The 25532-nt window shown below is 48.7% G+C and overlaps 1 protein-coding gene across 1 annotated transcript in view; it reads right to left on the minus strand.

The window, feature by feature from the left end:
• The window catches only part of STIMATE (STIM activating enhancer), a 54971-nt gene that overhangs the window by 14197 nt on the left and 15242 nt on the right, over window positions 1-25532 (minus strand). Inside the window, exons 2-3 of the mRNA XM_049640699.1 lie at window positions 4106-4154; window positions 1941-2036 (exon numbers count right to left, since the gene is read on the minus strand). Of these exons, the coding sequence (XP_049496656.1) occupies window positions 1941-2036; window positions 4106-4154 (145 nt within the window). The remainder of the gene's footprint in view (window positions 1-1940; window positions 2037-4105; window positions 4155-25532) is intronic.

Below are 25532 nucleotides of genomic sequence, written 5' to 3' on the forward strand. Positions count from 1 at the left end.
CCAACCCAAAAACAAAAAACGGGGGAGGGGTGGGGCGGGCCCCAGGTGGGTGGGCCCGTTTTTGCTTCCCCTCCCCCCACCCCCCACCCCTCTGTGCCCCCCCCCCCCCCCCCCCCCCGCCACCTGGCCAACAAAGCTGTCCAGAGGAAGGAGCAGAGCCCCCAGCACACGGGACCCATGCAGCCACAGGGAGCAGTTGTCTCCTTCTGTTTGAGCTTTCCCTGTGCTGGGGCCGGCTTCCTTTCCGGTCTGCAGACTCCCATGATGCCCCAGGGCCAGCCCAACCCAGCCCACCTGTAAAAAGTCACAGGACAGAGCAAGGATGGTAGGACCTGGAACAGATCCCAGGGCACATGCAATCTACTCCCCAAGCACCACCTGTTCTTGTCCCCACTGCTGGGGCTCTCATGCCTTTCCTAAGTTTTAACAACAACTTCCTCTAACTGAACTGTTAACTTCCTGAGAAGTGCCCCACTGGTTGGTTTCCAGTGGCGCTTATACTCATCAACTCCTGAAACCTTAATAGGAATCCTGGGGATCTGGCAGGACACACAGGACAGGGGAGCAAACTATGGCTCAGTCTGGCCTCTCAGGCAAGTGCCTTCACCATACCAAGCTCCATCTTGGGCCTTTTCTCCTCCAGGCCGAGCACTCAAGATCGGTCAACAGCCCTTTCTCCATCCTGGCTATGATCCAGTTTGTCAATGTCCCTCTTAAAGCTGTATCATCTTCTTTTTGCAGACGGGCAACGGAGGTGCTGCAAGGGAGAGTCCTGCACATGGCCGAGGCTACACCAGGAGTTAGGTTAGAGGCTCCTGTGCAAGCAGCTGGGTCTCAGTCTATCCTGGTCAATGACATCAAGATGATTAACAAGATCAGACAATGACTCAAGCCTGCTGGGGGACTCAAGAGTTGGAAGGACAAGGCCCTTTCCCAACCATCTCCCCTACAGAAGGGTCACCTTTCTACTCCTCTACTTTGTGACTACATACACCCAAACATCCAAACAGATCACAACCTGTCCAATTCTTAGAGAAAGATTCCGGGAGACTTCATAACTTCCTTCTGAAATCTAAATCTACACAGTCACCAAGGAAGGAGCCTTAAAAGAATCTTCCAGTCCAAATGTTCTTAAATACACACTAAACCTCTTGGCAAGGGACTCACCAGCCATCCGCCCTGCTCTCTCAGAGGCAGGGGCAGGACAGGGGTGGGGGTGGGGGTGGTGGTGGGGCGGGGGGTGGGGGGCAGTGTGTTCCAGGCAGAGGGCAGCATGAGCAAAGGCACAGAAGCAGGAGGTAGCTGGTGGCGTTCAGGGCCACCAGCACAGCACTGGCTGGAGCAAGTCTGAGCCAGGAAGGTAGGAGATGGAGCCAGGATAGGGCAGGTGAGCCTCCTTTTCCACTCCATCTGCCAGGAGAGGCACAATTTGGGGATTCAGTCAGATTTCTTGGGGTGGGGGATTGTGTGGAAGGCACACACTGCAGGGATGTTGCGGAACAACCTGTGGTTTTCAGGTCAAAGAGGTCAATGATGGTCAACAATGGCTTTGACCCTGAGCGGGTGGCACCACAGAGGAGCCCTTGTGTGTCCAGTTCCAGCAGAGATACTCCTTCAGGGCACGATGCCATCCTGCCAGGGACTGCTCCCTGCCAGGAGGCATGAAAGTACCAGAACACCAAGCGCCAGAGTTCTGATGAGGAGAAAGCCAACGCGCAGGGCAACCGTAAGCAGGCAAAGCCCTAATGGTCAACTGACAGCTGTGTTTGAGCAACCACAGGGAGCACATAGAATATGGTCATTTGGGGGAACACAGAGCACAATGGGGGGTTGCTCCCTCCCCAAGCTAGAGGGAACATGACTGGTGGCAGAAAGCAAGACCAGCCTACAATTTCAGTGGACGGGTGGGTGATGTTTGTACTGGAATATCAGCCACTTACAGTGAACAAGGGTCCTCTTCAGTGAGATCTGCTAGGTACACATTTGCAAAGTGGATGAACAGCATTCCTATGGCTTGTTTGGAAGTGTCTAAAAACCTGCACAAAATAGGATCAGCACTTGTTATCACCCCAATAGGAGGGTAATATCCAATTTAGGGGAAATGAGAAGTCTGAAACAGGAAGAAAGCTAGCAGGGAGATCTCAACCTCACCATTACTAGTCACCTCTTCCCCCGGCATCAGCACTAACTCAGGCTTGGCATCTCGGCTACCTTTTGAACCCTTCAATAACACTAAAAGGCCACTGATGTATAACATCATAAATAATGTATAAATCCCTAAAAGGCCACTGATGTATAACACGTGTTTAAACATATATTTAAATTAGGTGTGTTTACTTTTTCATTTTTTGTTATTTCAAAATGCTCGACCATAGCTTTGCGATGAAGTCCAAGGTGCCTCTGTTTTAAAGAGCTCCCATTCGGGGAGCCTGAGTGGCTCAGTCAGTTAAGCGTCCGACTTCAGCTCAGGTCACGATCTCACGGTCTGTGAGTTCGAGCCCCGCGTCGGGCTCTGGGCTGATGGCTCGGAGCCTGGAGCCTGCTTCCAGTTCTGTGTCTCCCTCTCTCTCTGCCCCTCCCCCGTTCATGCTCTGTCTCTCTCTGTTTCAAAAATAAATAAACGTTAAAAAAATTTTTTTTTTAAAATAAAGAGCTCCCATTCAACCTCACTCAGAGCTAAATGCTATGCAAGACTAACAAGACGCCCAAATCCAGCACTGCAGCTCAAACTCTAACGACTTCTGGCTGCTGCCATTTATGCCCTGAGCCAGCCTGGGGTGGACAGATATTTTCTGTAAAGGGCCAGAGAGTAAATATTTTAGGCTTTGCAGGCCACTGTTTGCAGCAACTGGTCACCCCCCTGCCACTGCAGTGTGAGAGCAGCTGTAGAGCTCGCCATTCTTGCAACCCTTTATGAAAATGGACAGCGTGCCAGATTGGGCCTGTGGGCTGTAGTTTGTCAACCCTTGGGCTAGATGGCAGGGTGTTCGTTCTGGAGATACTATGTTGCCCCATCCATGAGGGGTCTTTAGTTTCTCCCCTGCCACGAACACCTGGAAACCACAGGTAGTCTTTGGATTGCAGTCAATCTCCTGGTCTCCCAGGCTGGGCATCCAGGGTTGGGCTAGGCCACTGAAGGGGGTGGTGAGGGGCACACAGGCACGGACCATCAGCCTTGGGGTCTTAGGGCTGAATGGACTTTGGAGATTATCCAGACCAACCCCGTGACTGAAGCTTGAAAATCATTTCCTGAAATAATGGCAAAGTAGAAGTCCCCCCTCCAAAGGACAATGTGTGCCCCACAGAGTGCCCCAGCTCCAGACCCTCCCCAGGTCCCCCAGCCCAAGCTAGATACCCAGATTCAAGAGAAACCGACCGGGGAAAATAAAAACAAGAATGATCAACATTCACAAATAATGCACTGCAGATCAATAAGGAGATGCTTAAAATGTTGTAAAGGGCCTTTATCACAGTGATTTATCTGACGTCTTCTCCGGAGGGGAAAATGGCTATTTTGTTAGCACACCTGCAAGCCTAACACAGCCCAAGAAAGTCAGCTTCTTGTGGACATATTGTTTCGAAGAGCTGGCTGTCGCCTTATTTTCTGGAGTTTTGTCTTTGGAAGCCGTGTCTGAAGCTTTACGCTCCTTTTATGAAGGAAAAACTGCTACCACAGGGTCATCCTAGGACTAGGAAAGACTAGTTTTGGGGAGAGAAACATATACATAGTATATCTGAGTAATCTCCAAATATAGATAATGTTCTGCTCACACACACAGACTACAGAATCTGAGGATTTATCACAATCTAACACCAGGGAGACATAATTAAAGGGACTTGCAGCACACAGTGATATATCTGTCTGATCCTCCATTTTCTAAAACTGGCCAGCGGTGTGATGATAGACTAAAGGCAAAGCTCAATGTTATCTGGAGAAATAGAAGTCTTTCATATTACTCGTAGTTCCTAATGATTGATTCAACTAAGGGATCCTAACACTTTATGTTCTGGAGAACCGCTCACATTGCCCCCTGCCCTCCCTGCAAATAAACCCCAAATAATTGCCCATGGCATTCTAGGAAGGTGTTAATATTTAAATACGCACCATATCCTCCACGGCCGTCTCTCATGCTTTGGCTCTCTGAAGCGCTTGACTGGAAGAAAACACACACCATTCAGCGGCTTTCCACAGCGACAACGAAGCAAAATGCATTCAACAAGTGGGGTTATCAGTACACTCGGGGTTGACACTACTAAGTTAAGGTACTTGTTCTTTTAACATGTGCCAGTGCACAATAAGCTGTGAAGGTCACTGAGGCCCCAGGCCCTGCACTGGCTGCTGACCAGTACAGACTCTTCAGAACTGGACACTTATGAAGAAAGACTCCTCACAATGTGTGGAAAACTGTGTTTTCTTCTCTTTTGTGATGAGGTTCCCTCAGGGCCTGGAAACCACAAAGTGGAATGCAGCTACCTCCAACTTCAGAATTTGCTCTACATGATGACAAATCCATTCATCCACCCATCTAGTGGCTGGGCCACTAGCCAGGCACTGAGACAAAGACGAAGGCAGCTGTCCAGCAGGAGGGCAGGCACGCAACCATATAGTGAGGCAAGTGCTAGAGAAGAGGTATGTCTGAGGCAGAGTGAGGGCATGAGGGAAGGATGACCACGTCTGCCTGCCTGGGAGGGCCTTGGTCAGGAGACACTTCACTGGTGCGAGGCGGCCAACCCAGGTCCTGAAGGTTAGCAAAGTTGAGCGAATGGACCAGGGAGGGGACAGAGCACACACCATGAGCTCATAGATGCAGGGACATAACACGGCAGACAAATGGAGCAGAAGCCACATGACGGAGGGTCTTGAATGCCAGGCTAAGGAACCTGGAATGAATTCATAGGGAAGGAAAAGCCAGGGCAGAGTGCTAAGCAGAGTCAAAGACATAGTTGGGATTGTGTTTTAGAAACATGGTTCCGAATCATGTAGATGGTGGGTTTCTGGGACTGGAGAAAATGCTGGCTGAGCCCTAGCACCAGGCGGGGGTGCTCCTGGCTACAGAACAGCCAGCGGGGTGGGGCGCTCCTTCACCAGCAGGTCGACCTCAAAAGGCAAAGGACCGCCCACACTGGCACTTTCACCTCGGGTCTGCAGACTGTCTCCACGGGTCTATCCCCTGACACAAACACCGAAAGTGCTGCATGTGTGATGTCGCTTTTGTCACAAAAGTACCAAGGAAGAAACACAACAACGCAAGCCTATGGAGGGTCCTCGTTACTAAGGCAGTGGGTGAAAACCAACAGCAGAGCTCCGAGTTGCCAATGAGCATGCAGGAGGAGGACACAGGGAGGGAGAGCTTGGTGCCCGAATCAACCGACCCTGCTACTTTAAATGAAAACAGGCAGTCTGCAGTCTGCAACGCAAGGACTACCTGTACACAGAAACAAAACAGGTATGGTGTTCAGAGAGACATTTTGATAGACCAACAAGCAGGAGGAACTGTAAGGACGTCTGTCACTCTGCTGATACATCACAGATCCCCAAATGTCAACAACGTCAAAGAATCTGGAGGTGGGGCCAGGAGGTTCTGCTGGCCCAAAAGGTTCTCAAAGGCAGGGGTCTCCTCCCCACAAGTACCCAAGTCTCACTGAGGGCCTGGGTGCTGGGGGATGGAGACGCAGAGGAAACTGGGCCAGGAGAAAACAATCTGGAGGGAAAGCCCCCAGTCAGGACCAGGGCCACTTCATGGGCGTTTGTGCTTCTGCCTCAGGGGCCTCTGTCCTCATCAGTATAAAATAAACATGTCCCGAGGAGCAGCACCTTCTCATTCTGAGGAGACACATGCTCAAGTACCAGGATGGCTGCAACTCACTGGCAGTTAGTTTAGGGAAAAAATTACACCTTATATAATCATATAAAGTAACTACATATTACACAGGGTGTAATTATAACACATTGTAATAAATACAATCTCAGTAATTATGTAATAAACCTATTATTTATATTAATATGACACATAACATATGAACGGAGGTAAATGTGGTGTCATGGGAAAAATTGTATCCTCACTCCCTGAATTCACGCTGGGGGAGTTCCTAACCCCCAGTACCTCAGAATGTGGCTGTAGTTGGAGAGAAAGTCTTAAAAGAGGGAATTAAGGTAAAAGGAGGTAATACGGGTGGGTCCTATTCCAACACGACTGGTGTCCTTTTACAGAGATTAGGACCCACACAGACTGAGGGGTGGTCCTGTGAGGTGCCATCTGCGAGCCAGGGAGAAAGGACTTGGAAGAATCTGATCCTGCCCACATCTTGACCTGGCACTTCCAGCCTCCAGACCTGTGAGAAGAGACATTTCTGGTGTCCAAGCCCTCCAGTCTGTGGTACTTTATGGCAGCCCTAGCACACTAACACGTGTGGCAACACAGTAGTTGGAGAACCCAGAGGAAGGCTATTTGAGTATTCACTAAATTACTATTTAGATTTTTCTGTAGGTTGAACATTCAAAAACAATTGTTTTATGTTTATTTGAGAAAGAGAGAGAGAGAGAGAAAGAGAAGGAATGAACAGGGGAGGGGCAGAGAGAAAGGGAGACAGAGGATCTGAAGCAGGCTCCATGCTGACAGCACAGAGCCTGAAGCGGGGCTCAAACGAACCGTGAGATCATGAGCTCAGCCGAAGTCAGATGCTTGACTGACTGAGCCACCCAGGCGCCCCAACATTTTGAAATAAAAAGTTGAGAGGAAAACATACTGTAAAAGCATACACCAGGACAACCATTTCATCTGGCAATATCAATCAAAATTTTAAGTGCCCAGACCCCTTTAACCTGCAATGCACTGCCAGATGTGTGTTCTACAGGCACAACATGTGCCAAGATATACAGGGATCTTCACTGTAATATTGTCCTAACAAGTACCCGGAAAGACACCAACGTTTGCCAGTGTGTGGCTGGGTATATACGCCATGGTACTATGCAACATTAGGCTGTCACTGAAAACAACAAGGTAATCTGCATGGACTCATGTGGAAAGATTTCCAAATTATATTAATAAATTGCAGAAAAATATGCCTACCACCATTCTGTTCATACCCTTTTTATTTTTTTAGCCTTTAAAAAAGATTTTATTTTTATTTTAAGAGGGTAGCTTTTTTTTTCTTTTATTTTTGAGAGAGAGAGAGAGAGAGAGAGAGAGAGAGAGAGAGAATCCCAAGTAGGCTCTATGCCATCAGCATAGAGCCTGATGTGGGGCTTGATCTCACAAAACCTAAGAACATGACCTGAGCCGAAATCAAGAGTCAGACGCTCAACTGACTGAGCCACTTAGGTATCCTAAAGATTTTAAGTAATCCTTACACCCAATGTGGGGCTTGAACTCAAAACCCGAGATCAAGAGTTGCATGCTCTACTGAGCCAGCCACGTGCCCATGTTTATATCCATTTTTTTTTAATTAAAAAAATTTTCTTAATGTTTACTTATTTTTGAGAGAGACAAAGAAGGGGGGGAGGGGCAGAGAGAGAGGGAGACACAGAATCCGAAGCAGGCTCCAGGCTCTGAGCTGTCAGCACAGAGCCTGACATGGGGCTTGAACTCGTGAACTGCAAGACCATGACCTGAGCCAACGTTAGATGTTTAACCAACTGAGCCACCCAGGCACTCCTGTTCATATCCATTTTTAAAGGATATATATTTATGTTGGTGTTATGCATGTGTTTTTTCCCTAGAAGGGTACATGGCTATTAACAAGAGCTGCCTTTGGTGAAAGGAATTATAGATCAGGGGAGTAGACTTTCTACATCATTCTGAATGGTTTAAAACATTCTTCTAATCTCACGTTGTTTTTATTTCTTTTTTTTTTTTTTTTAATTTTTTTTTCAACGTTTTTTATTTATTTTTGGGACAGAGAGAGACAGAGCATGAACGGGGGAGGGGCAGAGAGAGAGGGAGACACAGAATCGGAAACAGGCTCCAGGCTCCGAGCCATCAGCCCAGAGCCTGACGCGGGGCTCGAACTCACGGACCGCGAGATCGTGACCTGGCTGAAGTCGGACGCTTAACCGACTGCGCCACCCAGGCGCCCCTCACGTTGTTTTTATTTCAATGAATTAAAAATAAACCCATCAGACACCTGTGCTAATACAGCAAAGCGGGACATGGGGAGATGTGGTGTGGGTCATGGGGCCTATGGGACAAGAAGAGAGAAGAATGTGTGCGCGTGCTGATCATGCTCACAGGTAGGGGTGCAGCCTCATGTAGGAGCACCTCAGACAGAATTCAGAACCCACTCGTGATTCTCCACAACAGAGCAGTGTGACTCCTGCCTTCTTCCTCTCCATCTGCCATCCCCTCCCCCCTAGAACATTTCAAAGTCTAAAATCTTTTTATTTTTTAATTAAAGGCAGAAGAAACATTAAAAGAACTCCTCCAGATCTAATGTGGCAGGAAAACTCTGGAAGCTGCTCTGCCACGCAGTCATGCTGTACTGCGGGGCCTGCGGTGTGACAGGCCCCATTCAGCAGCAGACGAAATAGACACAATTCTTGCACTTCTCGCATTCTCCGGGCAGGGAGAGGGGAGAGGATATGTGGAGAGTGGCAGGATGGCGACTTGACACCAAAGCGGGAAAGGACAGTGGGCTGGAAATGGGTTGGCAGACTGCAGATCAGGAGGTCTAGAAGGTGAGCCAACGTCCAAAGAAAGGCAGGGGTGAGTCATAGGTGTCTGCGGAAGAGCCCTCAGGTGGAGGGCTGGGGCCAGCGAGCGGCAGGAATGTGGGCATGAGGTCAGATAGCCCAGGCCTCGTGGCCAGGGTGACCTGGGGGTGGCCAAGGGCAGGGGGGGCTGTGGTCTACTGTTGCTGTGCTGAGAGTGGCCTGAGGGCACCAAGGCGGGAGCGGAGAGGCAGATTAGGCCACTACAATAACCCTGGGTGACTGGGTGCTCGGCCTGGGTGGTGGAGGAGAGCGCGACCAGAGGTGGGAGCCGCAGGGTACCTTCAGCAGTGAACCTACAGGATTTGCCGACAAGGTGGATGCGGGTATGGTGGGGGCTGACACAGTTCTGCCCATTTCTGGTTTTGTTTTGGTGGTGGTGGTTGGACGGGGAGGGGGGGGTGTTGGGGGGGGGTTTGTGGGAACCTGGAAGACACGAGACTTCTGTGCACAAGAAATGAGCTGCCCCTGAGTCCCTCATGGACAGTGAGCCAGGCACCAGTCCCATGGAAACACGCCCGTTCCCTGCAGGAGCCTGGAAGCTGCTCCCTGGGAAGCCATGAACAACAAAGCTTGAGCAGAGAGTGGCTCAGGCAGAGCCACAGGACAGATGAGTTTTGCTCAATTATTGGTGGTGCTTCTATAGGATGCAGAGAACTGAGATGGGGCCAGAAACCAAAGCAAAGCACAATCCACCCTAACACTCACTGCACAGCCTGAGGCAAGAGGCTGGGAAGGACAGCACAACTCAAGGGTAGGTCAGGTCCTTGAAGGCGGGACACCAGAATCTCAGGCTGACAGCCTCAAAGAGCCCCCAGTAAGAAAAGGAAGGAGCAGAGTGGGGGGTGGAGCAGGGACAGGAGAGGGACTGTCGGGGTGTGCAGTACTCAGTGGTCCCTGAAACCTGGCACACAGACCCCATTCCACTCCTTTGACAACACTGTGCACCACCACCTCCAGGCTGTGGTGGGCCCCTAAGCAGGTGCTCTGCATTTACGCACACGTGTCCTGAAGACAGGCATGGGGTCCTGTCACCTCTGAAAAGGAGTAGTGGCCAAGAGCCAGACAGATATGGCTTGGAGTTCTGTCTTTGCTACTATATAGCCAACTGACTGTGTGTAAAAAAAAAAGGGGGGGGGGCTGCCAGGTTGGTGTCAGGATTACATGAGAACAAACAGGGGGAAGATGCTGGCATAGACATATGCTCAGGAAAGCGATGTGCACTCAGGGGTCCCTGCCCTGGCCCTGCTTTCCCATTCCTCCTCTCGGTGTCTACTCTCCTCAGGCCTGGGGCTGAACCACCTCGTCTTAGTCTCTGGGTCCCTGAGAAGCATGTGACCTTGGGTCTGCCATCTGCAACATGACCTCTCTACAGGGGCCTAAATGCTAGGAGGGTCCCAGGGTTCCCCAACCCTGTTATCCTCCCTGGGCTGACTCCCCAGTGCTCTGAGTACTCCTCTGTGTCTCTCTTCTGCCTCTCCATGGTCTGTCCTCTCTCCACAGGCTCCCCTTCTAACCAGGATTTCCAAGGTGAGGGCTCTCCAGCCTCCTCCCCCGGCCAGCCCTCGCTCCCTGGCTTCACAGAATGGATGCATCCTCTGTTTGGGGACTCCTTACCTTCCTCTCCGACTCAACTGTCAATCGCCCCTGCCAATTGTGCAACTCAAGTCTTCTGGATGTGTCCTTTTCCCCATTTCTACCACCAAAGTAGTCGGGGCCTCATGACTGCTTTCCTGTGCTAAGCAGACTGCCTCCTAACAGGGCTCCCTGCCCCTGGCTCTCTGACCACCCCACCCACCTGTGCCTCCCTCCGCTACACTGAGCACCAACTGTGCCTGGGACATATCACTGGATAATACAGCTGGGTCCCTGCCCTCAGGCAGTGCACATCACTGTTGACTTGCCTGAAACACCGCTCCCTTCTTTCCTAATCTTACACATTTTTTAATTTGGGAGAGAGCACGTGTGCCTGCACATGGGATAGGGGCAGAGGGAAGGCGGGAGAGGGAGGGGGAGAGAGAGGGTGGGACGGCGAGGGAGAGGGAGAGAGAATCTTAAGCAGACTCTCAGTGAGAGCCTGATAGGTGCCTAGATTGTAACCTAGGCTGAAATCCAAGAGTCAGATGTGCAAACTACTGAGCTGCCCAGGTGCCCCTCTTACCCATTTTTGAATTAAAATACATCTTTTGGAAGAGATGAACATATACAAACTTCAGAGCACATTCTTTTGGCTAATATTTGGATGGTATATCCTTTTTAATGTCTTTTTTTTTTCAACATTATATTTAAGGTGGGTCTACCATAAATTTATAGGTGAGCTTTCCCCTATAAATCTGGCTCACAATTGTAGTGGGTTGAATAGTTGTCTCCAAAAAGATGTCCAAATCCTGACCCCCCACCCATACCTGTGAATGTGACCTTATTTGGAAAAAGGGTCGTTACAGGTGATTAGGATACGGAACTTGAGATAAGATCATCCTGGATAAATGAGGTGGGCCCTAAATCTAATTACCAGTGTCACTGAGAGACAGTAGAAGGCAAGGGGAAAGGAGAAGGCCTTGTAAAGGCAAAGGCAGAGGCTGGAGCATTGCAGCCACACCCCTGAAGAGGAGGAGATGGGGAAGGATTCACCCCCAGACTCACTGGAGGGAGTGTGGCTCTGCCAACAGCTTGATTCTGGGCTTTGAGCTTCCAGAAAGGTTGTGTTAAGCGAAGAAGTTTGTGATTATTTGTATGGCACCTCTAGTAAATAAAGGCATTTTTTTTTCTCCTAAAAAAAAATCTGAAGAGTACAAACACACTCAGTGAGAAGTCTCCCTTCTGTCTGAAATCCTAGGCCATGTTTCCCTTCTCAGAGACAACCACTGTCACCCAGATCTTGCACAGCCTTCCAGAGACATGCCACATGAGACCAAAGATGGACAGATGTCTCTTTTCAGAGACAGACACCCACATAGTTTACACACTGTGGGACCTTGCTGCTCTCATTGAAATTTCACCTCCTGGACACGCAGCTCTGCCTCTTTTGTCAGAGGCTCTGTGGTCTGCCAGGGCGTGGCCGTGCACCACGCAGTGAACGTCCTTGCCATGTACCGGCCATGCCTGTGTGGGTGAATGTCTAGTGGCGGACTCGCCGCGTCAAAGGTCGCGTACATGCAGCTGATTCTGTCACACCGCTGTCCAGGGGGTGTGGCAATTCCCACGACTGCCTGTTTCCCCACATCCCCGCCGGCAGGGAGCAGGAGCAAACCTTGCCAATCTGGTCACCGGACAGGCTGCCTCCTCCGCATGGCTTCAGTGTGTACTAACCGGGTCACGTGGGTGCCCAGATGCCCGCAGGGCTCGCTGCTGCCCAGCACCTCCGGTGGGGCTGGCAAGGCCCCCACCTGGCCCCTTCTCTCACACGTGCTCTCGGCTCACGCCCTCCCTTGAGGGGGCAAGGCACAGCGATCACTCCTGTAGAAGTTCTGCATACCCCATTTCGCTCTCCCTTTCAGAGCCTTGCCAGTGGTGCTCCCATAGCCTTGCTGCATGACAGAGGACAGCTGAGTTTCACATACAGGTGTTTTCTTTCATGTCACAAGGAGGAAGACATAAGAGGTGGTGTTAAAAATCACAGGGCTTGACGGGGGCGCCCGGCTGGCTCAGTTGGTGGAGCATGTGACTCTTGATCTCGGGGGTTCTGAGTTTGAGCCCCATGTTGGGTATTGGAGATTGCTTAAAAATAAAACCTTTAAAAAAATCACGGGGTTTGGAAGGGGAACAATTACCATGTAGTCCTATCTAGAAACTGAGTCATAAAAAGCACAACTGTTTTGAAATTAAACCACACAATTAAGAGAGCCATTTGGTCAATGTCAGGCACAGCCTGAGAGAAGCAGAGTTGCCAGGAATGGAAGAGACAGTAAGAAGCTGCTTAGCTACCAGGTGGAGAGAAAGAAAGGTTTATGGTCGAATGGAGGTGGGGTTAACAGGGATTTTGCAGACTCAGTTACTGGGTAGTGGCAGTCCGTTGCACCTCTCCTGATCTGAGGACATTTCCCAAACCAGCACGTGGAGGGAAGACTGCCACCCCGCCCTGTGGATACAGCACAGGAAGAGACTCCTGAACCCGGCAGTGCTCTTGGCACAGCGCTACCCTCTGCTGTGAAAATCCACGGAGGTAATCCAACTACATAAGGAATATAAATGTGTGGAATGTTCATGTTCTTGCGCCCAAAGCATAATCTTTTTTTTTTTTTTTAATTTTTTTTTTTTTAACGTTTATTTATTTTTGAGACAGAGAGAGACAGAGCATGAACGGGGGAGGGTCACAGAGAGAGGGAGACACAGAATCTGAAACAGGCTCCAGGCTCTGAGCTGTCAGCACAGAGCCCGACGTGGGGCTCGAACTCACAAACCGCGAGATCATGACCTGAGCTGAAGTCAGCCGCTTAACCGACTGAGCCACCCAGGCGCCCCCCAAAGCATAATCTTAAAGCAGGGGGGTGATCACAGACTACACTGTGGCCACATTAGCTTCTATTTCAAAATGTGACACAACAGAAGACAACTTGGATGGCTCTGCCCCACATGCTACAGGGAATCACAGACGCATGCTCTTCCCTGGGGCCAGGAAACCACAGGTCCTTTCATGACATCATGGGTCTAGGGATGTGAGAAGGTTTCCCACCCCACGGGAAGCTCCAGAGACCATGAGCTCATGCCAGAAGTTGATGTGCTTTCTTGCTTTCTTCTTTCTTTTCTTGCTTTCTTCCAATGGGCTGGAGCCAAAAAAATCCCTCGCACTTTTGGAGCTTTCTGTCCACTGACACACTGCTGACCTGGACGTGATGGCCTCTTTTTTCAAGGTGTACCACAGGTCAGTGTCCCATCCAAGACAGGCTTCCATCGAGGGCAACAGACCGTTCACCACAGCGAATGGCAAACAGCTCCAGGCCCCACTCAACAGCAAGTCCGCAGCAAAACAGCTGCCATTAATGCCAGCAAGGGACTGGTTCACAAAGTAGGCAGTTTGGACTCTCAGAGTCAGAAGGGTCTTTGAGGGTCCAACACCTCCAGTGTAAAGAGCAGAGAAAATGGAGGGGAAGGGGTGATCCCTCCAGGATCACCGCATAGTTACTAGTGGACCTGGGATGAAGTACAAGCCACCTGAGCCAACTTCTTCCTCCAACTGGCCCTGGCTGGGCCAGAGACCTCAAGCCACACTTTGCTGGTTCTGTAAGCCCAGTACCCCAGTGCTCAGAAAGGAAAGAAACTGTTCTGGGTGGCGGTGAGCAAATCCACTCTCACTAGCAGAACCAGCAATCAAGGAAAATGTTTCTGCACTTTCCCTAGATTATAAACAGCCAAGCCCTATTCCAAACCTCCTAATGCCCGCAGTGGTAGGAAAACCCCAGAGGTACCAGTTCCTTTAGGGCAGGACAAAGTCCCAGAAAGTCACTGAGGCAGACTGCTGGTTGCCTCCCCAAAACCTACATACCCCCTTCCTCCCTTCCTTCCTAAGGCCTCAGCTACACAGCTGACAGACCACATTCCCAGCTGGGGGAATGACCTTGCAGCTGGCGGTGACCACAGGACTAAGTCCTAGCCTATGAGAGTGTTAAACACAGGGTGATTACTTTTCAAGGAGAAATGAAGGGCCCACTGATTCTTACAGCAAGGAACTAAAGGCAGCCAAGTTGGGGTTGCCTTGAAATCTAGCCCCTGTTTTATGAAAAATGTTGTCATTTTAAGCAAGTCACTTTTCTGGGTCTCAGTTTCCTCAACTGTCTACTTAAGAGGGTCAATGTGGGGAGAAAAGCATCTGCAGCTGTGGCCACCATCACTGGCTACTTATGACAGGTACTTTACACACCATTATTTCTAACCTTTATGACAACCCTGAAAGGTATCATTCTCATTTTACGGGTAAGGCCAAAAACGGCACAGGCAAGGTCTGTCTACATGCATGGCCCTCTGACTGCAAAGCCCATATCTCCACTGTCTCGAGGAAGCCTAATACAAGGCAACGAAGATTCTCACATGAATGAGCCATAAGGGTAGAAGGGGCATTGCCTTGGTGCCCAGGAGGCTTCCTGAGACCAGGGCCCATCTCCATCACCTCAACAGGGAGGCCTCCTGACCCCAGTCTTCTTCCCTTAAACCCGCCCTCACATGAGCTAGAGTGAACTGAGCATGACACCCCCTTGGTCAAGCCTTTCAGTGTGTGTCCCACCTCCCCTTCCTCAGGGAACACAACTCAGGCTATTTGGGCTCACAAACTGGGCCATCCCCAGGGCGTGGCACCTTCCTTGGTGCTGTCACTCACACAGTCACTTTGGCTTGGGAGGGCCCTCACATTTCTTCTCCCAGATAACGCTTAGGCATCCTTCCACATTTAGGTCTGGCAGCTCTCAGACTTTCCTGCTTTGCAGCGGAGCTAAGCATCCATCCGCATGGCTCCCCAGAGTCTCCTATGCGTACTACACATACCTCTGTACTGGCATTTCCCATGCAATATTGAGGATCTGTCTGTCTCTCCCACCAGACAATTAGATTAAGGAAGCAGGTAGGGACCTTGTCTTATTCATGCTTATAACCTCAGCACCTGGCCCTGTACCTGGAAGGAAGCAGACACTTAACTACTAACCAGAACAAACAGAGCAGAACATACTGGAAGAATGCTCAAGTCAAAAGAGGCAATAGCTTAGTGCGGGGGATGCAACCTTTGGTCCAAAATCTTGCTGCAACACTTACTGCGGGGCCAGGGAAAGTTGTTTAACCTCTCTGGGCCTTAATCTGCCCCTTTGTAAAATGGAAGAAGTTATAGTACCCACTTCTTACAGGTAAGAGTAAGACAATATACCAGAGTACTTAGAAAGTACTGTGCACATTTTAGCAGGGAGTAGCAGTGCCGTTACTGCTGGAGAAAGAGTCCATCCTCAGGCACAAAGCCCAGTGGCAGAGAGCAGGAAAGCACACATCAGAGTATAACCTGTGCATCCCCAGAGTCTTTCTCCTTCCTTTTCTGTTACAAATCACTGTAACAAGTTTGGAAACTTAAGAGAAGTTATCTAAAGTGTAACCATGGGATACAACCAAGCCCGCATTGTTACAACATGTTAGTTCTGGTTCCAAAGCTCCTCCTGGCCTATATGTCCCAGGAGGGAGCAGTACAAAGCCCCATCAGGCTGTGCTCTGTTCCCTGGTCTGTCAGCCTCTATCAGCCCCAAAGGTTGATCACTCAGAATTCTCTAGGTGCGGCGGCTCTCTGAGGTGAGCACACAAGAACAGTGACAGGCATGACTCAGGCAGGGCGGCACGGCACGCTCCAGGCTGCAGCACGGGGGGGGGGGGGGGGGGGGTGGGGGGTTGGGGTGCAGGCACCAGTCTTGTCCTCCCGCCTCGCAGGGCAGGACCCAGGGGAGGTGTAGAAATGCTTAAGGGCTGGCAAAACAGGGGCTCAAAACTAACTGCGAAGGTTCAGAAGACCACTGTCTGGACAGGGCTGGTTCCTGTCCTACCTTGCACTACTCTCAGCTGCTGAGAGGAGACGCGCTGGGAAATCAAGTCGGGGCAATGAAGAATTTCTTCTATCATCAGAGTCAGGAAAAAACTAGAACCGATGTGGCGCTGATTCAAGAAATACCACGAGATCCGACCCCTGTCACCAGAATGTGATCCAGGAGGAGGAGCAGGTCAGAGCCCATGCGGGCTGGATGATGGACACCCCAGAATTCAGCACCTTTCAGCACTCCTGCACACTCTAGCCTTCCTGGTCTATGTAACCACGGGCCCCTCGCTTGGGCCTGTCGGTCAAGACAGAGTGCTGCCGCCCCGGGTCCTTCTCAGTCCCCAAGCCACCTTCCTAACCCACCTGCCCTGCACCTTGCTTCCTTTCACCGTTACACTGGGAAGCAAATCAAAATACTACCACCATCCGTGTCAGACAGAAAGGTGGCTTCACACACTCAAAATCAAGACATTTTTAAGTTTTTTACAATGGGAGTCGATTTTTTGAAGTTTTAATTTAAATTCCATTAGTTAACAGCGTACTATTAGTTTCAGCATACAATATAGTGATTCCACACTTCCATACGTCACCCGGTGTTCATCACTAGTGCCCTCCTTAATCCCCATCACCTACTTAACCCATCCCCCCATCCACCTCCCTTCTGGTGACCATCAGTTTGCCCTCTATAGTTTCTTGGTTTCTCTCTCTCTCGTTCTTCTCCCTTTGCTTGTTTCTTAAATTCCACATGAGTGAAATTATATGGTATTTGTCTTTCTCTGACTTATTTTGCTTAGCATTATACTCTCTAGCACCATCCATGTTGTTGCAAATGGCAAGATTTCATTTTTTATAGCTGAGTAATATTCCACTGTGTGCACGCATGTGTGTGTGTGTGTGTGTGTGCGCGCGCGCGCGCACCGCTTCTTTTTTGTCCATTCATCCATTGATGGACTCTTGGGTTGTTTCCATAATTTGGCTTTGTGGATAATACTATCAACATCGGGGTGCATGTATCCTTCTGAATTAGTGTTTTTGTACTCTCTGGATAAATTCCTGATAGTGCAATTGCTGGGCTGTAGGGTAGCTCTGTTTTTTACTTTGTGAGGAATCTCCACACTGTTTTCCACAGTGGCTGTACCAGTTTGCATTCCCACCAACAGTGCATGAGGGTTCCCCTTTCTCCACATCCTCACCAACACCTGTTGTTTCTAAAATCAAGACGTTTTAATGGTGGAACTTCAGGCACCAAAAAGGCAGATGCAAAAGCTATCTTTGAAGAGAGACCTTTCTAGTGACCCTCAAAAATCACACCCCGTGGGTCAGTGCCATTGCCCTTTTGATCATAGGACTGATATTTACCCCAGGCAGAGAAAAGGCTGAGTTAGCTGGGCCCAGTCAGAGAGCAGAGACCAGGCTAGATTTGCCCAATACAATCAACAAGGGCCTTTTCTGAGCAGAAACAACCGCTAATGCCACTAGGGAGCTGAAGAACATGCAGGGTGGAGCCAGCGTGAGCCTGCGCTGGACTGTGCGGTTCCCACTTGACACCTGCCCCTTAGCCTTTTCCTGGGGCAGGGCCAGCAGAGGAAGCGAGCTTCAGAGGCCACCTGCAACGGCTCCTGGCCACAAAATGGCCCACTCAGAGTGACTCTACGCTTTATGTAATAAGACACAACTAATCGTTCCATTTGTTTGTCCAACTGTCCATCCATCCTCCAAACGGCTGCCGGTAGAGGTCTCAATGTTAACAGAATTACGTCACCCTCTGCTCCACTTAAAACTTCCATGACACATAAATGTGTCAAAAGCCAAACTTTACACTGAAGATGGGTGCAAGGTAAACGATATCTCAATAGAAAATTTAAAAACAACAAAACGAACACCAATCCTTCCCGTGCCTTTCCGTAGCAGCTCCTTCTCCTGGCCAAGGGACCATATGACTTAGGGCTCTGCCTCTGGCCTCATCTTCTCCTTCCCTCCAATGCCTGCCACCAGGGCCTCCTCTCTATGTATCACACACACCAAGCTGCATCCTGCCTCAGCACCCCTGGCTCACACTGGACTTCTGTCTGGAACACTCTTCTCCCAGTTTGCCAACCAGCGGGTGGCTCCTCCTTTTCATTCTTGTCTTGGCTCCCAGGTCACCTCCTTGGAGGCCTCTCGCAACCACTACATGCCTGGGTGTGCACATCTTGCCTTGCCCCCCGCCCTCACTTCCCTGTTCTATTTTCTTCGCCACTATTACCCCTCTCATCTCTTTACTATCTTTTTTTCTCCCCCTGGAAAGTAGGCTCTGCAAGACCAGGAGCTTTGGTTCTGTTTACCCCCATATTCCTAGCATCTAGAGAGTGCCGGGCTCTTAACAGGTAGCTAAACAATATTTGTTGAACAAAGGAATTGATTCAGTCTGTCGCTTCAGATGTATTTAGAGTACTGTCCAGGTATTTATTTTTAATTCAATAAGGTCTGTGAATCTGCCTGGCAGGTTCTCCCAGAAACTTAGCTTGCAAGCCCTTAGTCCTGCAACAGGACAAAATTGCTTAGCTCTTTGGTTTTGGACATGGTAATCTGCCTGCAAGACTCCCAAAGGACAGCCACCCAAAACCTCTCTTCCTCCTCCCCGACCACAGGGCAGGGAGAACCGGCCCGTCAAGGTCTCCCTCACCAAATTTGGCCTTAGATGCAAGAACCAGACAATCTGGGTTTGTAAACAGCTGAAGTGTTCATGAACATTTTTTAGTAAGGACTAGATGAAGCCAAGGTTCACAGTTAGCCAGCTTTAATCCTCCTACGCAGAGGTTCTGCCAAAGGCTGAGGAAGAAATAAGAAAAAACCCCAAACTGTGTAGCAAATAAATATGCTTAGCTCTAAACACGGGGCTTCCTTAGGACCGCAGCTTCCCCTGGGAGCAGGGCGGTGGCGCCATCTGCTGACGATGACGACACCTCAGCAGGGTGAGGGGCGCACTGTCACTGTGTGAGCATCCCGCAGGGCTCTGTTTGATGGAAAGAAATATGAATGGCTGATAAACACAGGAGAAGATATGCAACCCCAATAAGGTGGGTTTTAAAAATGTGAATTAATAATTAACCCTCAACCAGATTAGCAAACACAAAAACATGGGTGAGGATATTAGAAAACAGGGGCTCTTAAATTGTTGGTGGAAAAGTAAATGTTAGGACCCCTGGGGATGTGTGGGGGAGTGGCTTTGTGATCTTGTCCCCCGAGCTCCCAGGTGAGAGGGAACGTTCGTTCTTGGTGCTGGGGTGGCCCCAGTGAACGGAGTCCTCTGGGAACTGGGGATGTGCTGGACATGGCATGACCGCGGCCTTCAGCAGGAGCGGGAGACAAGTTACCTTGTCAGTGTAACTTCCTCGTTCACACTGATGGAAGCACCGAGAGTAAACGGGCTGTCCAAGAAGGACCCTACCCCACAAGCCGCGAGCCGGCATCAGGGAATCCTGAGACATGCTGTACCTGCTCCCACCCTGTGCTGTCCCTGCACTGCCGACCCCATACTCCCTGGCTGTAAATGTAGGAATTTAATTTGATCTCACAACAGATGGAGATGTGTGTGATTTTTTTTTTTTCCCCCATCGATCCATAGATCACTTGAAAAGTTGCAGTGGGTATTTTGGGAATATCTATTATGACTTCAACTATTTAAATGCTGTGACCCAGAAACTCCACTCCTAGGATTTTCTTCTTTAATTACACTCACACAAATGCCCAAAATCTACATAAAAGGGTGTACTACAGCACTGTCTATAAGCGTGGAGGATTTAAAAACCACCTAAATGTCCATCAATGGGGGAGGAGTTAAATGTAAGTTATCATGCACTGGAAGTTATGCTTAGAAAGTCAGCAGACGGGGTACCCCTGCAATGGGCAGATTTTATGGCATGTAAATTACACCTCAGCAAAACTGTTTAAAAAGTAAATTTATCTGTTTTGATTTGGAAAAATTCCCACGTTAAATGGGAAAAAAAGCAAGTCACCAAAGCAGTAATTGTGTCGTGTGAACCTACTTTCATTTTTTTTTAAGTAACTTATACAAACAGACATTTCAAAGCACACACATTAACTGTGAACCATGGTTAACTCTCTAGAGGATGGTATTATAGGGAACTTTCACATTTTATGCTGTGTATTTATTTCCATAATGTTTTAGTTATTTACAAAGAGCATGCATTATTTTCATAGTTAAAAAAAAGTCTTAAAAAAGGTTACTTGGGGAAAAAAACTAAAAACAAGAATTAAAAAATGACAAAATTACAATTTTGCACATTAGGTCATTAAAAGCCTTCCTCAAGCCTAACTCATTAGCAAATCTCCTTCTAAGAGAAAAGCTTCCAGCAGGCAGAACTCCCTGGAGACAGAAAACACCTCAGCCTCTGCAACCTCATGGCTAATCAAACAGAAGACACAGACCCAGAGCCTGCATTTCTCACAGGTAACATGTGCAGCCCCTGGCCCAGGCCCACCACGAGTGTGTGACCCCCCTCTTCCATCACCACATTTCTCTGCCACCTTCCACTGGCCACTGATTTTGGCTCAGGTCATGATCTCACAGTTCACGAGTTCAAGCCCCACGTCGGGCTCTGTGCTGACAGCTCAGAGCCTGCTTGGGATTCTCTCTCTCGTCCCCTCCCCTGCTCATGTGCATGTTCTCTGTCTCTCTCTAAATAAACAAATAAATAAATATTAAAAAAAAAAAAAAAAAGGGAAATCACCTCCCTCATTTTGAGGACAAGAAACAATCTCAGAGGCATAAAGTCACCTGGGATGAAGTTGCACAGTTGTAACGTTACATGGTGGTCATGAGAGGCACCATGTCTCCTGTGAGAGTACCACGCATTCACCCAGCAGAAGACTTTGTCTGGGACACACTGGGGCTTCACCTTTGAATTTTATTAGTGGAAGTGAATCAATAAGCACCCGCAGCAGAAAAATTAATAGAAGATTGGCTCTTCTCTTGATATCAGAGTTACAAAGCTACATTTAAGACCTTTTCCCTAGCTTCTCAACCCAGGGCAATTAGTACCCAGAGTCTTCTCTTTTCAAACAATCCAAGGTATATAACCAACTAGAACCTCAGCAGAAGAGAAGCAACAGACTTCATTTCGCCAGTCTCAAAGCCTCGGAATCAGGGGCCAGGGAAGAGAGCAGCTGAGGAAGCCTTCACCCTACAATAATAAGCTGACCTTATTATATAATAAGCTGGCCTAAGGAGGCCTGGGACCTTACTTGCTGAGATCATCAGGCCCCTAGCAGCTACAACATCTGAAGTACTCTTCGGTGGGCAGTGGGAATCCTATCCAAAGTGGTATGGTGGATGCTTCAGGTGCCTGGGGTTCTGCTCACAGCTATTTCTCCTCTTCTCCATGTAGAAGAACAGGTGGATGGGGTGAGAGGAACAAGTGAGCAGTGCATACACCAGTAAAGGAAGAGGAAGGATGTAAAGGGACCATGACTCAGGACCAGGAGCACTGGGCTGCCCTAAGAAAGGCAGATCTGAGTCAAATTAGCATTTCTCAACTCCCAGTGCTCACTCTGTCCACCTGTCTGCTGGAATCCCTCCAATTCTTCTTCCATGAGGACATTAACAAACTACCATCGTATGGCATGGTGGTCACAAGAGTCACTTTCAAATTTTTCTGCAATTGTCCCATTATGCAGACTGCAGAGTGAGTGGTCGCAGGGATGAAGGCTAGGCAGACAGCCTGGATGAAGAGCAAGTCAAAAGAGAGGTCTGCCTCCATTTTTTCCCTTGGGGGCAACAAAAACCACAGCTACAGGTAGTGAGGGAAAGCCACCGAGCCTCTTGGGTTTTAGAGAGGGGCTTGCTGGGTGCTGTTTTGGGACTGACTCACAACATATCCTCCTTGGTTCCAGCCTTCTTAGAAGTCTAGAATTAACATAAATCAATCTCAGAAAATCACAATACCCTGGCCTGGCTACTTAGCATTTTAAACAGGCCTGCCTATGCCAGCCCTCAATCAGGAAGGCCAGGCACAATTCACAAGACGCTGGGCAAAAAGGAGGCATAGGGCCCTACCTGTCCTCAGACTCTCCAACCCAGCAATAGTGCCAGGGAGCATGCTTCCCTTGGGCTTGCTGGTCCACCAAGACACCTGCAGAAGGCTTAAATAATAAGCACCTTTCCAATCTGCCGCCATCCATGCAAGAGGAGCCAGAGGTTGCACTGCTCATGTGGGTGGGCAAGTACAGAACCCAGAGAAAGCAGAATACTCTGTCAGGAAATGACCAAAATAATCTGACACAAGTATCAGGAGAGTGACCATGCCTATATATACGCTAGGGGCAAGGGAAGAGTAGGTGGCTAGGAAGAGACTTACTGAGGGCTCAGGGCAGTGAGCATTCTATACAAAGAAAGACTCTATAGAACAAAGCTCTATACTGTACACAAGTCAGAACTTTGGCACTTCTTCTCTCTCACCATTGAAATATGAACTCCTTGAGGTGCTGGTATCTTTGAAAGAGGGGTGAAAAGGAAGATCCATCAACTGCATTCTTATAAAAAAGGTACTGAGAAGACCGAACACGTGTAAAAAGTCACTGTACACACAGAATGAATAGGCTCCATTTCAATTACTAGTCCCTGTTTTCCTCCCACACATAACTCAAAGGATCATTATACAAATTAGTCTGAAATGTATCTTGTTCAACAATCTAGTGTAGACTGTAGAAACTCTGATTTCCTACCAGTTAAAATATAAGCAGTGAGCAACCAAGTTGGCTTGGCAAATAGAATATGACAAGTTGCTTCTCTGAGGCTCTTAAGACTAAAGAAGCAGCCAGGGCGCCTGGGTAGCTCAGTTTGTTGAACGCCTGGCTCTTGATTTTGGCTCAGGCCATGATCTCACAGTTTGGTTAGTGAGATCGAGCCCCGTGTTGGACACTGTGCTGACAGTGCAGAGCCTGCTTGGGATTCCCTCTCTCTCTGCGCCTCCTCAGCTCTTTCTCTCTGAAAAGTAAACATGAACAAAAATTCAAAAGAAAGGCTAAAGCAGCAGCCAACTCTTGTCTTGGAGGAGCTGTCCACTGGCATCCTGGGCCTGTTCCAACCACGTCTGAGGGCTCAGCCCACTCACCAAGATAAAATCCAATCAACAAGCTCTCACTTATCTACCCAATATAGAGATATACCCGAATCGATCCTCTTTGGCCACTCAGCATACAAATCTGGAAGTATTAGTTACTGGTTCAAGTGATTTGTCTTCCTAAGTAGATCACAGTCTCTTGGAGAACAGGGATCAAGTCTCCTAAACTTTTCTCATGCCCACCTTCACTATATCAGTTTTGTACTGCTATGTGACATATTGTTCCACAACTTGGTGGCTTAAAACCAGAAGATTTATTGTCAGCTTAGCTGCGTAGTTCTGGCTCCATGATCTCTTGTAAGGCTGCAAACTTACAAAGCATGGGAAGCTTTGGCTGGGGCTGGAAGAGCCACTTCCGAGAAGGTTCACACACACATGGCTGTTGGCTGGACTCCCCAGCTCCTCACCAGAAGGGTCCTTCCAAAGGACTGTTTGAGTGTCCTCAAGACATGGCAGCTGGCTTTTCCCAGAGCAAGTGATCCAAGAGGGAGAACATCCAAGACAAAAGCTGCGGTTTTTAATAACTTAATCTCCAAAGTGATATACCATCACTTCTGCTATATTCTATTGGTCACATAGACTAACCCTGATGCATTGTGGGAGAGGACCACACAGGGCGTGAGTATCAGGAGTGGGGATCACTGGGGTCTGTGGTGGAGGCTGGCTGCCACATGAGCCCTTCTACGTCTGCAGGAAATTTTTACTGAATGTGGAATGGATGAACCTTTCCAGGGGGACCTGGAAGCTGTTCCTTTGCTTTTCAATTCCATCTTTGCCAACACACTCATGCTCTTTGCTGTCCTGGCTGGCTAACACCTTCCAAAGAAGGAAAACCGAACAAGGCACTAGAAGGAATCACCAGTGTTTCTGTCCAACCTTACAAGAGCTTTCCCTTCCCCTTTGGTTGTTACTGAAAACAACCAAAAAGGTGTTTTCAGCCAAATTCAGCTTCTCGCTTACCCAAACAAGGGGACATCCTATCAGTGCGATGAAGTCTGCCGACAAGGGCAGTGTAGACCCAAATGTTCCTGTGGAGGGGTACCAAGAAGGGCCAAGGTCCTGGCACTTATGGCCTGCGACAGCCAAGCAGGGCAGACTATTTGACCACACAAAGGAGGCACTGGGATCATGATTTCCCACATGGCCTCTTGGAGCCCAAAGCCATACTGTTGCACTGCTTCTTAGTGTGGTGGTGGTAATTTTTTAAAATTAGCAAAGTGACTCAATTTCTCCCCAATTTACATAATTCCTACCATCAAACATAGGTCCTGAGATTACAACTAGAGTTGACAAAATTTGTAAAAGGGTCCAAGAGCTAAGTTGATAAGGCAGTATGTAAGGATTGGGGCCACTTGCTTTGGGTAAGGAAGGATCAAAGTGCCTTTACCCATTTTTTTTTTTTTTCCCTGCCTTCATTTATGAAAGCTATTTCTCCCTGGACAGAGAATCCTAGATTCACAGGGTTTTCCATTCAGCACTTTACAGATGTTGTTCCATTGTCTTCTGGCTTGAATAATTTGATGAAAAGTCTGTATCAGTTCTTATGTCTCTCTGTACAGAGTGTCTTTTTTTCTCTTGGTGCTCTCACAATTTTCTTTTTATCATTGTTCGTCAGCAATTTGATTACGATGTGGCTTAGTGTCATTTACTTTGTGTGGTTCATCTGCTTGGGGTTTATGAAGCTTCTTGGATCTATGTTTACAGTTTTCATCAACTTTGGAAAATGTTCAGCCATTAGTCTTCAAATATGTTTCCTGCCCTCTCTTCTGCCTCTTTTAGAAATCTAATTACAGGTTGGCCCTCTATTTTCCCATGGGTCACTGGGGCTCTGTTTGTTATTTGACTTCCTTTTGTGTTTCATTCTTAATTCATTTATATGGACTGACTTTTCTCCTGATTATAGGTCATAATTTTCTGCTTCTTCACCTGTCCCATAATTTTTTTTTTTAATTTTTTTTTTCAACGTTTTTTATTTATTTTTGGGACAGAGAGAGACAGAGCATGAACGGGGGAGGGGCAGAGAGAGAGGGAGACACAGAATCGGAGACAGGCTCCAGGCTCTGAGCCATCAGCCCAGAGCCCAACGCGGGGCTCGAACTCACGGACCGCGAGATCGTGACCTGGCTGAAGTCGGACGCTCAACCGACTGCGCCACCCAGGCGCCCCTGTCCCATAATTTTTTATTAGAAGCTATACATTATGATTG

Source organism: Panthera uncia, chromosome A2 (genome assembly GCF_023721935.1).
Source record: "Panthera uncia isolate 11264 chromosome A2, Puncia_PCG_1.0, whole genome shotgun sequence".
In the NCBI taxonomy this organism is placed as follows: Eukaryota; Metazoa; Chordata; class Mammalia; order Carnivora; family Felidae; genus Panthera; species Panthera uncia.